Genomic DNA, 12046 nt, shown 5'->3' with positions numbered 1-12046 from the left:
CCTCAAATGGGGCCACGTTTTTGCAAAGTCACATTTTGCTTTGGTTGGGGAAGGCATTATGCTTTGGTTGGGGAAACTCCATCACCGCCCTGAGCCACGGGACACCGTGTGGCCGAGGAGGCGGCTTTCTGGAGCGCTGGGAGCCGGGCAGCAGCGGCCTGGGCCTGGGCCCGGCACAGGAACCCCCTGCTCCGTGAGGCCCCCGCAAGAGCCAGGCTCTGTTCCTTTCCACCAGCGCCTCCCCGGTGACCTTGAACCTAATCTCGTGGCCTCTCAAGCCTTGCCATCTCCACCCGTGCAGGAGGCCTGATAAAGCTTTCTGAGGACACTTCTAATCCCAGCGTGTCTTCAGGAGAACGCCTCATGCTGCTGTGGGCGGTCGCCGTGTAGCCCGCCCTGGCTGGCGCCTCGCCCATCACACAGCACGCGGTGGCTCCGTTGGTCCCCTGCCGAGGAACATGACCTCTGGCCTTTCCCCTGTCCCTCTCCTAGGAGCTTTGCCCTAGGGACTGGTGATTGAAGCAGGAATTTCAGGAGCGTGCAAGGAACACTGGGCATGAGGACTGAATCCTGTGCCTGCCTCGTCCCCTCATCCCAGGCCTGCCCCAGTGGTAGGTAGGGACCGAGAAGACCGTCCTTCCCTGTTCCCTGCTGTGAGATGCGGGACCGTTGCAAGACGGCCCACAACGGCCACTCAAGCCCCCCTATCCCCTCAGGTCACCAGGTTCTGCAACAAGGACGGGAGGGGGTCCTGCAGATTTATAAGACATCCAAGTGAAGCACAAAGCCTTAATGTTAGGGGTGACCCTTGGGACCAAGTCGGGACAGTGGCTCATTTCAGAGGGAGGGGAGGCTATGTCCGTTTCTTGACTTGGGTGGTGCTTACAAGGAGGTTTTGCACATTTATCCGTATTGTTTTACAATAAAGATTTCTTTTCCCTAAGATTTTTTTTATTTTTTTAAAGATTTTATTTTATTTGAGAGAGAGAGAGAAAAACGGCATGAGAGAGGAGAGGGTCAGAAGGAGAAGCAGGCTCCCCGCCCAGCCCAGAGCCCGATGCGGGACTTGAACCCAGGACTCCGGGATCACAACCCGAGCCGAAGGCAGTCGCCCAACCACCTGAGCCACCCAGGCGCCCCCCCTAAGATTTTATTTTTAAGTAATCTCCACACCCAACGTGGGTCTCGAACTCACAACCCCGAGATCAAGAGTCGCCCGCTGTACTGAGGCAGCCAGGTGCCCCTACAATAAAGATGTTTTTAAAATACCTGCTTTTTCCCTTCCTCACTCCCTTTACCACATAAAGACAGAGCCTGTGGGACGGAGCCCAGCGAAGCCGCACGCGGGCGGGGCATGTAACGGGTGGTGGCGCCGGCCGCCCGGGGGCCTGACTGCAGGCCAGTGTCAGCACCCCGAGAGGCGGGTTCCGCAGACCGTGCCCCTCGGAGAGGCAGCGGCGGTGAAAGGAAGCTGTGCTTAGCTGGCTGGGTGGTGCCATGCTGCGGAGGGCAGCCCCACCTGCCGCTGGCAGCGTGGCTCTCTCCTGAACGGCCCAGGAATGGCTCAGGAGAGGCCACTTCCTGTTTCTGAGGGCTGACCTTTCCCCGCTTCTGAGAGCCACGTCCAACTGCTCCATAGGACTTTCCAACACCACACGGCATGGTCTCAGAAGAAACACAATGCCTTCACCTCTGAAGTAGCTGGATGGCCTGGAGGAGCGAGTGGAGAGAGGAGAAGCCCTGAACTAGTGACCAGCACTAGGCGGGGAGGGGGTGCCCCTCACGGCCTCTCGGGCCCTGGACGGGCCTGCCTCGCATGGGATGAAAACATCAAATGCTCAGCAGCAACATGAGGCTAAAGATGTAGTAGCCTGGCCGGACGGTAAAACCATCCAGGGCACCATTTTAACCTTCCTGGGGCGATTCCCAGACCTTGCCAGAGGAGCAGCTGGGGTTTTCGTCCCGTCGAGGCCAGGGACCGCCCCCCTCCCTTCAGGGGTGACAGCACTCTGTGAAGCTCGCCCAGCTCCAGGCTATGGGACTACTCCCCGCACCCCATCTTCAGCTGCTTCCCCGGCTGCCTGAGATCCAACCGTGAGCAGCTCCAAGTCGGCCTTGGGGCTGGCACACCTGACCTTGGATTTCAAACATACTTGACCTCTGCCTTCCAAGAGTCTTAGGGCCTGACGGACTAGTTTCCTTTTGTGGGGTTAATTTGCTGGCTAGAAACATGCCCCACCTCATGATACGTCTACACCCAAGCATCTCAGGAGTGTGGTAGGGGAACTTTGATCAGGAAGGCCTTCCCTTGTTTGTAGGTGCGAGCACAGTCCTCCCGCCCACTCTGACTTTTCCCTACGAATGTTAGGGATTTCCCCTGCTCTTTGCTTCTGCTCTGTCTTCTCTGGGACACTGGACTGTGGACAACCACATGACCAAAACCCGCCATCCATCTGCCCCACCAATTCGTAAGAGAGAGTCCTGGTGAGCAAACAGTCTTCCACAGGCTCAGAAACAGTACCCCGCCCCCCAAAACTGTTGCCGACCACAGCACCCAAGAATCTTCAGTATGTCTGGGAAGGATGCGGTGTTTGCAAGTACCACATTAAATCCAGGGCTACGGGCTTTTCAGGCACTATTTACAACACCAGGGACCTCTGTTTTGCCAATCTTCAAAGCCAAGATGGGCAGTGACTTCACACAACAGCATCAAGCCTGCTGAGGAATGACACAGGCTCACGCTGTACCAGCTGATCGTGAGGGCTGAGCCTGACATGCACTCTCCTGAGACCTTGATCAGGGCAGTCCCACTCGTTGTGTCCTTTCCAGGGAGAGGGAACAAAACAATCAATTAATAGATCTTAGTATTCAGACATCAATTTAATAATGGGACCAAGGGTCGGCAGTCATCCACAGCAAAGCTCCTTAACTGGCTATCACATGGTTGGGGGGCGGTGTGGCTGGTTTCCTTCTACTGGGTCTTTTTCCACGTTCTTTTCTCTTGACCTGGGAGTGACCAAAAGGATTCAGCTTTCTATACACAGTTAGGAGGGACTACCAACCTTTATTTACACTTGGGTTCAAGTTCAGAGCCATCTTAAACAGCATAGCAAAGCGGGGGAAAAGCACAGATCCTGGGACCAGGTTCAGATTCCAACACAAGCATGTTAACGGGGTGACAACAGGCAAACGTTATCTTGAGTTTCTGCGGTAACATGGGGAGAGCATCACCCCAGCTGCCCCCAGCGGTTACAGCATGGGCCCCAGTCCCCGGCCCGGGCGCGCGGCCGAGCATGGCTCCTGCAGGGCTCGCTCTGCTGGGCAGGGCAGGACTCAGCGGGTGGCTGAGCCTCTGAGGTAGCCCCGAACCCCAAACATTCACCACAGGCAAGAAATAGGAACTCAAACTGGTGTAGGGGCTGAGTGAGAAAAACTGCACGCGGTGTTCAATAAATACTAGTTATTTACAAGTCTTGCCGGGACAAGGACAGAGGGTATCTGTACACAGGCGCTGAGTCCAGATGCCAGTTTTGAGGGGGAAAAGCATATGGTGGTGAGTCGCAATACTCTTTTGCCTGGACCCCTTTCACTTGATTGATGGGTTAAATAACATGGTTTTAACAATCATATGCTTAATACTCATCCTAAAAACCACCCAAGCCCTAAATATGCACACTTACACTAAGCATGTGTGTATGTGTGTGTACGTACACACGGAAACCACGAGGTAGTTTAAATCACCATTAAAAACAAACCAGTACTTTCCCGAATTCTCTGCCACGAGTGGTGGCCAGTGGCTGTGCACACGAGCTGCTTCAAATTGTGGGTTAAATGAAAACCAGAACTCAAGAAATTCCAGGAGAGTGAAGCCTTTACAAGTAAACAGTAAACACAGCTGTATCTTCCTTCCTCCGTCTCTGAGAAGGAGGCTGTGACTGCTGGAAGTTAACGGGCCGGGTTCTGTGTATTTCCTCTAACACTAAAGAACACAGCCTTCCGATTCTGTACAACGTCCGAAGCGTCTCAGTAGATTCTATTTTACATCTTTCCTCTCCCTGTTTTTGTGGAGGATTCAATACAATCTCTATATATACATTTTAAACATTATTTCTGAACTTCATTTGGAATTCCTTAAATAAAAAAATAATCGCCATTCTCCAGCTTCTTGGGAAAGTGCCAGACTAAGCCCCTGACTGAGCTACTGCTCGGTGTCTGGAGAAATCCCCATCCCACAGCCCCCAGGCCGAAAAAGGGCAACGAATTCACACTACACGGGAAAAAGCAACATCTATTGTTCTTAGAGTCTGACTCTCTTCCGCACAGCAAGAAAAGTCTCTTCATAGGTACGCCAATGCTGTTTTAGGTTGCTAAGGAAATAGGGCCCTCTCAAGCCAGAGCAGGAAAGTCCTCAGGGTCATCCGGGTTGGGAGCAACGTCTTGTGTCTAAAGAAGAGAAAAGTTTAGAAACCAACAGTCACTTTACCCATTCCCACTTGGGCAGAGCCCTCTGAGAAATCCGTGCCCGCTCTCACCCAGGGGAGGCGCTGATGGGGGGTGCGGCCCAGACACCCTGGGGAGAGGCAGGCCCCCTGTATGAAGAGGAGACACACGGGGGTATCACAGAAGGGTGCCTCTCCCTTCTCAGACCTGCTCCTGTCCCCTCTGCAGGATGGCCAGCAGTGCCCGCCTCCCTCCCTCCCTCCCACAAACCCTTACCGAGTGACCCTTTTTGTATCTGGCACTACATGATATGGAATGTTTACTACAGGGAGATACAAGGTTGATTAGAGACAGTTCCTGCCTGCCCTGGGGGCCCCTGAGGTTAGGGGAGAAGCCCTGAGGAGGTCACAGTGTGGTATCTTCAGCCAACAGATGGCCGGTGAACGGCCCACAGGAGGGGCGCCCACTGCAGTCTGGGGGCAGAACGCACATCACGGTCAGGTAGGGCTTTCCAGAAGAGAAGGTTCTTCCAGAGATAAGCCTCAGTGAAGGAGCAAAGAGAACAAAGATCCCAAAACAGAGCAACTTGACGGTGAAGGGGTGGGGGCCTGAGGGCAGGTCTGAGCTGGAAGAGCACAGGATGCATAGATTTGTTCAGAAAACACTGACGAAGTCCCTACTACACACTTACACTGTGCTAGGCACAGGGAAACCGATAATGAGCAAAAGCAGACACGGTTTCTGTCATCCACTGGAGAGACGGCAGACACTGGTCAGTGATCACACCGGTGAGAAAACAATTACAAATGAAGATAATGCTTCACAGAAAAATAAAATTCTTTGCTCCAGGACTGGTCTGGAAGGAAATGTGCCCAAAGAAGACTCCTGTGAGGAAGCGAGGTCAGAGGATCTATTACTCTAGGTGAGCAGGCAAAGGGGTAGGAGAAGGACTATCAGGTGCCCAGGCCCTGTGGGGTCAGGAACATGCTTGTCTGAAGAACTAGAGGTAGAGCGGTGTTGGCTGAGAAGTGGGGAAGAATGGTTTGAGGTGAGAAGGCGAGCCTGGGGAAGTCACAAGGAGGCCCTGAAGGCTTAGGGAAGGTTCTGTCTGCCCTAAAGCACCATAAGGGCACAGCGCATACAGTCAGCTCACAGTAAGTAACCATCAGGTGATCTGACTGGATCCCAAGCCCGGGGGCCTTGTCTGAGCAGATGAGTGAGTTTTTCGCTGGTTCTGAGCGGGCGTTCACGGCAGACGGTGGATCTCCCTGGTGACCGTGGAGGCCAAGGCTACTGAATGGTCTGTACCCAACTATGTCCATGCTGCTGCCATCATTGTTCCAAACACCTCGATGTCAGACCCACACTAGACAGGGGCGTGCACAGCAGACCCTGATGGTCCTCCCAGCGGCACAGCCTGGGGCATCCTCATCCTCTCACTTCCTGTGAGAAAACCACCCCAGACCTAGAATACAAACACTCACCACCACTTCTGCTCTGGGTCCGTAGTTCTCTGCCCTTCTGATCCTTCCCCGGCCTCCCCGTGTTCCACCTCTGGCTCCGCGCCCAGGCCGAGGGAGGTTACCAAAATTAATCTCCAGCTGGGATGTGATGTCATTCGCTGCTTTCCGGAAAACGTGGGCATCATCTTCATAGTCATCCTTTACCATCTGAAACAGTTACAGCATCTCAGCATCACACACACACACACACACACACACACACACACGTCTCCATGGACACTCACTCAGCTTAGCGGCCCAGAGCTACGCCGCCGGGGAGCCGATACGGCATCATGCTGGGACAGCGCCCCCCCAACCGCGTGTCGTCGGCACTGGACCGCAGGGCAAGGCAGAGGGGGCGACCTGGTGCTCTGGTTCCAGCACGGGGGGGATCTGCCCATTTCCCAGCCATGTGTTCTCACACTCACGGCCTTCATCCAGACATCTCTGAACTCACTATTAATTCAAGTGGGACCAAGTTTCTATCAGTTTGGCAGGTTAAGATGTAAGATTTGACGTGCCTAACAGCAATCGATATAAATGTTTCACATCTAAATGTATTTTGCTGAGATTAAAAAAGTTTTAATTTCTGTCTTCTATTTGTTCACAAATGCTACTTTGATAAATAAGGAAATATCACCTTCCTAGAATAGAACTTGATGGAAAAACTCTTTTCAGTGTGGGTGCTGACTGTACAAATACCATATGTTAAAAACTGCATGATTTACAATAAACAATTCTGACTCAAAATACAGGGAAATAGTAGAACAACAGAGTCTGGTTATCAGAGGATCACCACCGACGCGGCAGGAAGAACCCAAGCTGCTTTTTAAGAACAATTTCGGTCAAAATACTTTGAGAAATGACATTTTAAGAGGTCAAAATAAGTTCTGTGTCTTGTTAAAAGAAAACTACATTAAATATATCTTGTTCCAAATTTGATTTGGCTTCAATTCCTAATAATAGATAAAACAAGCCTCTCACTTTTGAATAAAATATAAATCTACAGGAAATATGCCAGTGGTCTAAGATGAGAATCTCCGAAGCGCTATAATGCTAAACTTTATTCCTATAACTCGTCCAGGAAATGGAACCAAGTTTCCCTGAACGTATCAAGCCCTTCTGGCCACGTGCTCATTACAGATTCCATGTTGAACACTCGTACTGCCTTCAAAGCTGCACGTTAAAATAAAGCAGAGACCTTAGGTAAATGGACTGTTGAAGCTAAAAGGGTGAAAGAACGAACAGTTCAGGAGCACTGGCACTCTGGTAAAAAGGTAGACACAAAAAAACCCAGTAAGAGGCAAAATAACAGCCCCCTGCGTGCTTCTGCGAACAGCAGGCTCTCGGCTCTCGGCTCTCGGCTCCGGGGCAGAGCCCGCAGGTGGCCGTGCCTCGGGGCCGGGCCGAGCGTGCTCTGAAGGGGCCCCGCGCACGTCACAGGCTGCTGTCGCTCTGGACTCGGCGAACATGAGGCGTCACCGCAGCGCTCTATCTCTAAGGGTGCCCAGCAGAAAGTAAACTAGTAACCCCAAGATTTGGCTTTTGTTGCTTTCGGAACAATTCCTGGCTAAAACCTTCAGTGCCCTAAGATTAACAAGGACCAAAGACATGTGCCTTCCTGAGACCAAGCCGGATGAGTCAGCTAACCCAGTTGCTTCAGATATTCCAAGAGACCTCTCTCTGGAGCCAGGGAGGATGAATCTGGTGTGGATGCAGGAAAAACAGCTTCTATTTTTACCGAACATGTCAACTGCACATTTCATATCCTGACAGCACACTTGTTTTAGGCAAAGCTTTATTTACAATGCCCCAGAACCAAAAAGAATAAAAGTGAGTAGGAAAAGAGCCAACCCAGGTAGCTGATGGACTTGTAGAAATACCTCACAGAGATTTCCAAGAGAATAAAATAAGGCTCTGGCCTCCAATGCTGCCGGTGTAGAAAAAGCCACTTCTAGTGGGACAGCTCAAAACTTACTAGTAAGGCATCTAGGAGATCGGACTCCCCAAAACGGTAGGCGGGAGGGGATCCTGGATCATGAACAACCCTCTAATGAAAGTATTCATTCAAAGAATACAACTAGTCAAAGTGTAAATGGAAACACAGACAATCCTACATAGCACAAAAGTCCCGAGTTTCTAACGGAAAATCAACGAATGGTATCCGGCAGAAAGGAAGAAAGAGTTTGTTCACCACCATCATCGACAGACAGACGTGTAGCAGGATAAACAGCTGCGACTGAATGATGGCAATTCTAAATTTTAAAATGAGACTGCTTCAGCGTGCCCTTAAGTTCAGGAACGTAAATGGACTGTGATTAAATGGCGTGCTCACCATCCAAACAATCTCTGCGGGAGATCTTTCCAAAGCCGAGGCCTCCCCGGGCTGAACACAAACTATGAGAAATAAGGGCCTGACAGGAGGGAAGAACACTGTGAGCGATCCCGAGCGCGCCGCCTGGTTCTTGGGGGCTCCTCCTCAGAGCAGAGGGGGGCAGAGCTGCTGCAATTAACAGAGCACAGAATTCCGGTCAGTTTAAAATGGTCCACTACTCCCAATTAAATGCTCTTATGAAGAGTCTGAGCTGCAACTACTCTAATCATGGAATGCACAGTTATCCTGTGAAATGGCATTGTTTGTGAAACACTGTACCTCTATTTTGAGACAAAAATGAAATGCCATTATCATACAGTATTTGCACAGTCAAAGCACAGTTCTGGGTTGAGCAGAAAATGCACTGTCACCGTAACTGCTTTGTATGAAGTGTCAATAGGTCAAGTTTCAGCTCTTCTTATGAACAATACAGATAGAGATCCAGATAAAATTAGGGACATATCGTATCTGATTACTCCTAGGTAGAAACTAGCATGCCAACTACTAATGTCCCGTTTTCACCCTAGAAGTGGAAAGGGTCCATTTGGTTTCTAGTGAGGTAATCTAGAAGATTACCTCTAGAGAAGAAAATGTCATGCTTACATCATCTCTATACTTGGACTTGTGTATCACGACCGCTTTGGAAGGGACAGTGGACTCAGGTTTCCGGATATTAAACTCAGGCTTTGGTCTGGTCTGTTCTTGAAGATTTTTCCATTCATCGAGGGTCATCTCTTGAACTTGAGTTTCCTCTTCTAACTCCAACTCAGGAACTCTATGAAGAAGTAGAAGTTTTTGATGGGTCTAAAATGTCTATTTCCTCAAAGACAAAGTCATTACTATTCGTTTACCATACTTTCATGGTCCCGCATCTCAAATTTACGTAAGGTAAGACAATCTCTGAACCATAAAGCTTCCTTATTTTAATCATTTTATGCCATCACTGCCAACTGAAGGTAATTCCTGTCTGTTTTCTTTTTTTTAAAATAATCTCTATGCCCAATGTGGGGCTTGTTACTCAGACGCCTGAGATTGGGAGCCGCATGTCCCACCGACTGAGCAAGCCAGGCACCCCACTTCCTGTCTGCTTCAAAACTGTCTTTGAAAAATGGGAACATCACCATCCCATTAACATTACACTTCACCTCCAGCCAGCCCCCTCCCAGATGGCATCATACACAAAATGAGACAACTGCAGACGAAAAGGGAGAAGCTGTTGCATCAGAACAAATATATAGGCAACCATGAACAGAGTTATAAAACAGTGGGTTACGAATACATAGTTTTGTAAATATCCTCTTTAAATTCATGAGATTTTAAAAGAAAACAGAGGATATATATATCAATGGACTAGAATTCAGAGACCAGAAATAAATCCTCACATTTACAATAAATTGATTTTTTTCAAGCCAGTGCCAAAGACAATTCAGAGGAGAGAGCAGAGTCTTTTCAACAAATGGTGCTGGGAAAACAGGATATCCATATGCAAAAGAAGGAAGTTGGACCCCTACCTCACACCATAAATGTAAGAGTTAGAAATATAAACCCCTAGAAGACGACACAGGCATAAACCTCCATGCTCTTGGTTAGATTAGGCAGTGCTGACACCAAAAGCACAGGCAGCAAAAGAGAAAGTAGATAAACTGGACATCACCAAAACTTCTGAAAACTTTTGTGCTGCAAAGGACACCATTAAGAAAGTGAAAAGACAACCCATGGAATGGTAGAAAATATTTGCAAATCATGTATCTGATAAGGGACTTACATCTTGAATCCACAAAGGATGCTTACAACTCAATGAGAAGAAATAACCCAACTGAAAAATAGGCAAGGCTCTGAATAGACATTTTTCCAAAGAAGATCTACAAATAGCCAATAAGATGCTCAATATCATTAGCCATCAGGGAAATGCAAATCAAAACCACAATGACTTATACCCATTCCATACTCAGTAGGACGATTAGGATAAAAAAAGACATTTAACAGGTGTTGGTGAGGATGTGGAGAACTTGGAACCGTATTCATACATTGCTGGTGGGAATATGAAATGGTGTGGCCACTTTGGAAAACAGTCTGGCAAATCCTCAAAATGTAGTCTAGAGTTACCATCTGACCTAGCAATACCACTCCTAGGTATACACCCAAGAGAAAGACAACATATGTCCGTGGCAATTCGACAATGCTGTTTGTAGCAGCATTATTCATAATAGCCAAAAAGTGGAAACAGCTTGAATGTCCATCAACTGATGAACAGAGAGACAAAATATGGTATATATCTAATACCATGGAAAATTATTTGGCTATAAGAAGAAATGAAGTACTGATACATGTTACAACACGAATAAGCCTTGAAGACCTTATGCCAAACGAAATAAACCAGGCACAAAAAGTTTATGTACGATTCCATTTATATGAAATATCCAGAAAAGGCAAATTCATAGACACAAAAAGCAGATGTGTGGTAGCCAGGGACTGGGGGCAGGGAGGCCAGGGAATGACTGGTTAATGGGTATAGGGTGACAAAAACGTTCTGGAACTAGGTAACAGTGATAGTTGCATAACACTGTGAATGCAGTAAATGTCACTTAGTTGTACACTTTAAAATTATTAAAATTGTAAATTTTATGTTATATGTATTTAGCACCAATAAGAAAAGAGATGAAAAAGAAAGAAATGAAGCACTGACACATCCTATGGCATGGATGAACCTGAAAACATAATGCTAAGTGAAATAAGCCAGGCCCAAAAGGACAAATATTATATTCCACTTATATGAGGTACCTACAGCAGGCAAATTCAGAGAGATATAGAATAGAGGTTACCAGTGGTTAAGGGGAGGGAGTTAGGGGGATTTATTATTTCATGGATACAGTGTTTCTATTTGTGATGACGAAAATGTTCTGGAGATGGATGGTGGTAATGGTTGCACACGGTGTGAATGTAATTAATACCATTAAACTGTACACTCACAAGTGGTTAAAATGGCGATTTTTATGTTATATATGTTTTACAATTTTTAAAAACTAGTAACATAATATAACCCAAACCATTGAATTGTACAGTTTAAATGGCTGAATTTTATAGTATGGGAATTATATCTCAGTAAAGTTTAAAAGAAAAAAAAATTAGGTGATGAATGGGAAGGGAATCAAATCCATAATATCTTCACAGAAGGGCTAATGTAACTTACGGTCCTAGGTTATAGGTTAATGATACAAAAACTATTAGTGAAATCAGGAGAGAAACCTAATCATAGAGCATCCAAAACAGGCATATTTATAAAGTAACTTTAAAATATCAAGCAAATGGTAGAAAAAACACCAGAGCAGTGGTTGCCTCTGAAGGAGCATGAGGGAAATTTCTGGCATGGTGGTAATATTCTATATTTTGATAGTGGAGTTTGGGTTCCACAAGTTTGTCAAAACAATGATTGTACACTTATTTTTATACATTTCACAATGTATAAAACTTGTTTAAGTTTTAGGGCGCCTGGGTGGCTCAGTTGGTTAAGCGACTGCCTTCGGCTCGGGTCATGATCCTGGAGTCCCGGGATCGAGTCCCACATCGGGCTCCCTGCTCAGCGGGGGGTCTGCTTCTCCCTCTGACCCTCGTCCCTCTCGTGCTCTCTGTCTCTCATTCTCTCTCTCAAATAAATAAATAAAATCTTAAAAAAAAAAAAATTAAAAAAAAAAAACAAAACTTGTTTAAGTTTTATATCAGTTTAATTGGT

General features: G+C 47.6%; 1 protein-coding gene across 1 annotated transcript in view; it reads right to left on the bottom strand.

Annotated features, from left to right (window-relative positions):
• Positions 1 to 2864: 2864 nt before the first annotated feature.
• Positions 2865 to 12046, bottom strand: part of HABP4 (hyaluronan binding protein 4) — a 42281-nt gene continuing 33099 nt past the window's right edge. The window contains exons 6-8 of the mRNA XM_032392902.1: positions 8920 to 9091; positions 5925 to 6110; positions 2865 to 4443 (exon numbers count right to left, since the gene is read on the bottom strand). Of these exons, the coding sequence (XP_032248793.1) occupies positions 4387 to 4443; positions 5925 to 6110; positions 8920 to 9091 (415 nt within the window). The 3' untranslated portion in view covers positions 2865 to 4386. The remainder of the gene's footprint in view (positions 4444 to 5924; positions 6111 to 8919; positions 9092 to 12046) is intronic.

This window comes from Phoca vitulina, unplaced genomic scaffold, assembly GCF_004348235.1.
Source record: "Phoca vitulina isolate PV1807 unplaced genomic scaffold, GSC_HSeal_1.0 scaffold70, whole genome shotgun sequence".
NCBI classification, from domain to species: domain Eukaryota; kingdom Metazoa; phylum Chordata; class Mammalia; order Carnivora; family Phocidae; genus Phoca; species Phoca vitulina.
The sequence above is the reverse complement of the archived record's forward strand: the minus strand, read 5'-3'. Positions and strand labels throughout refer to the sequence as shown.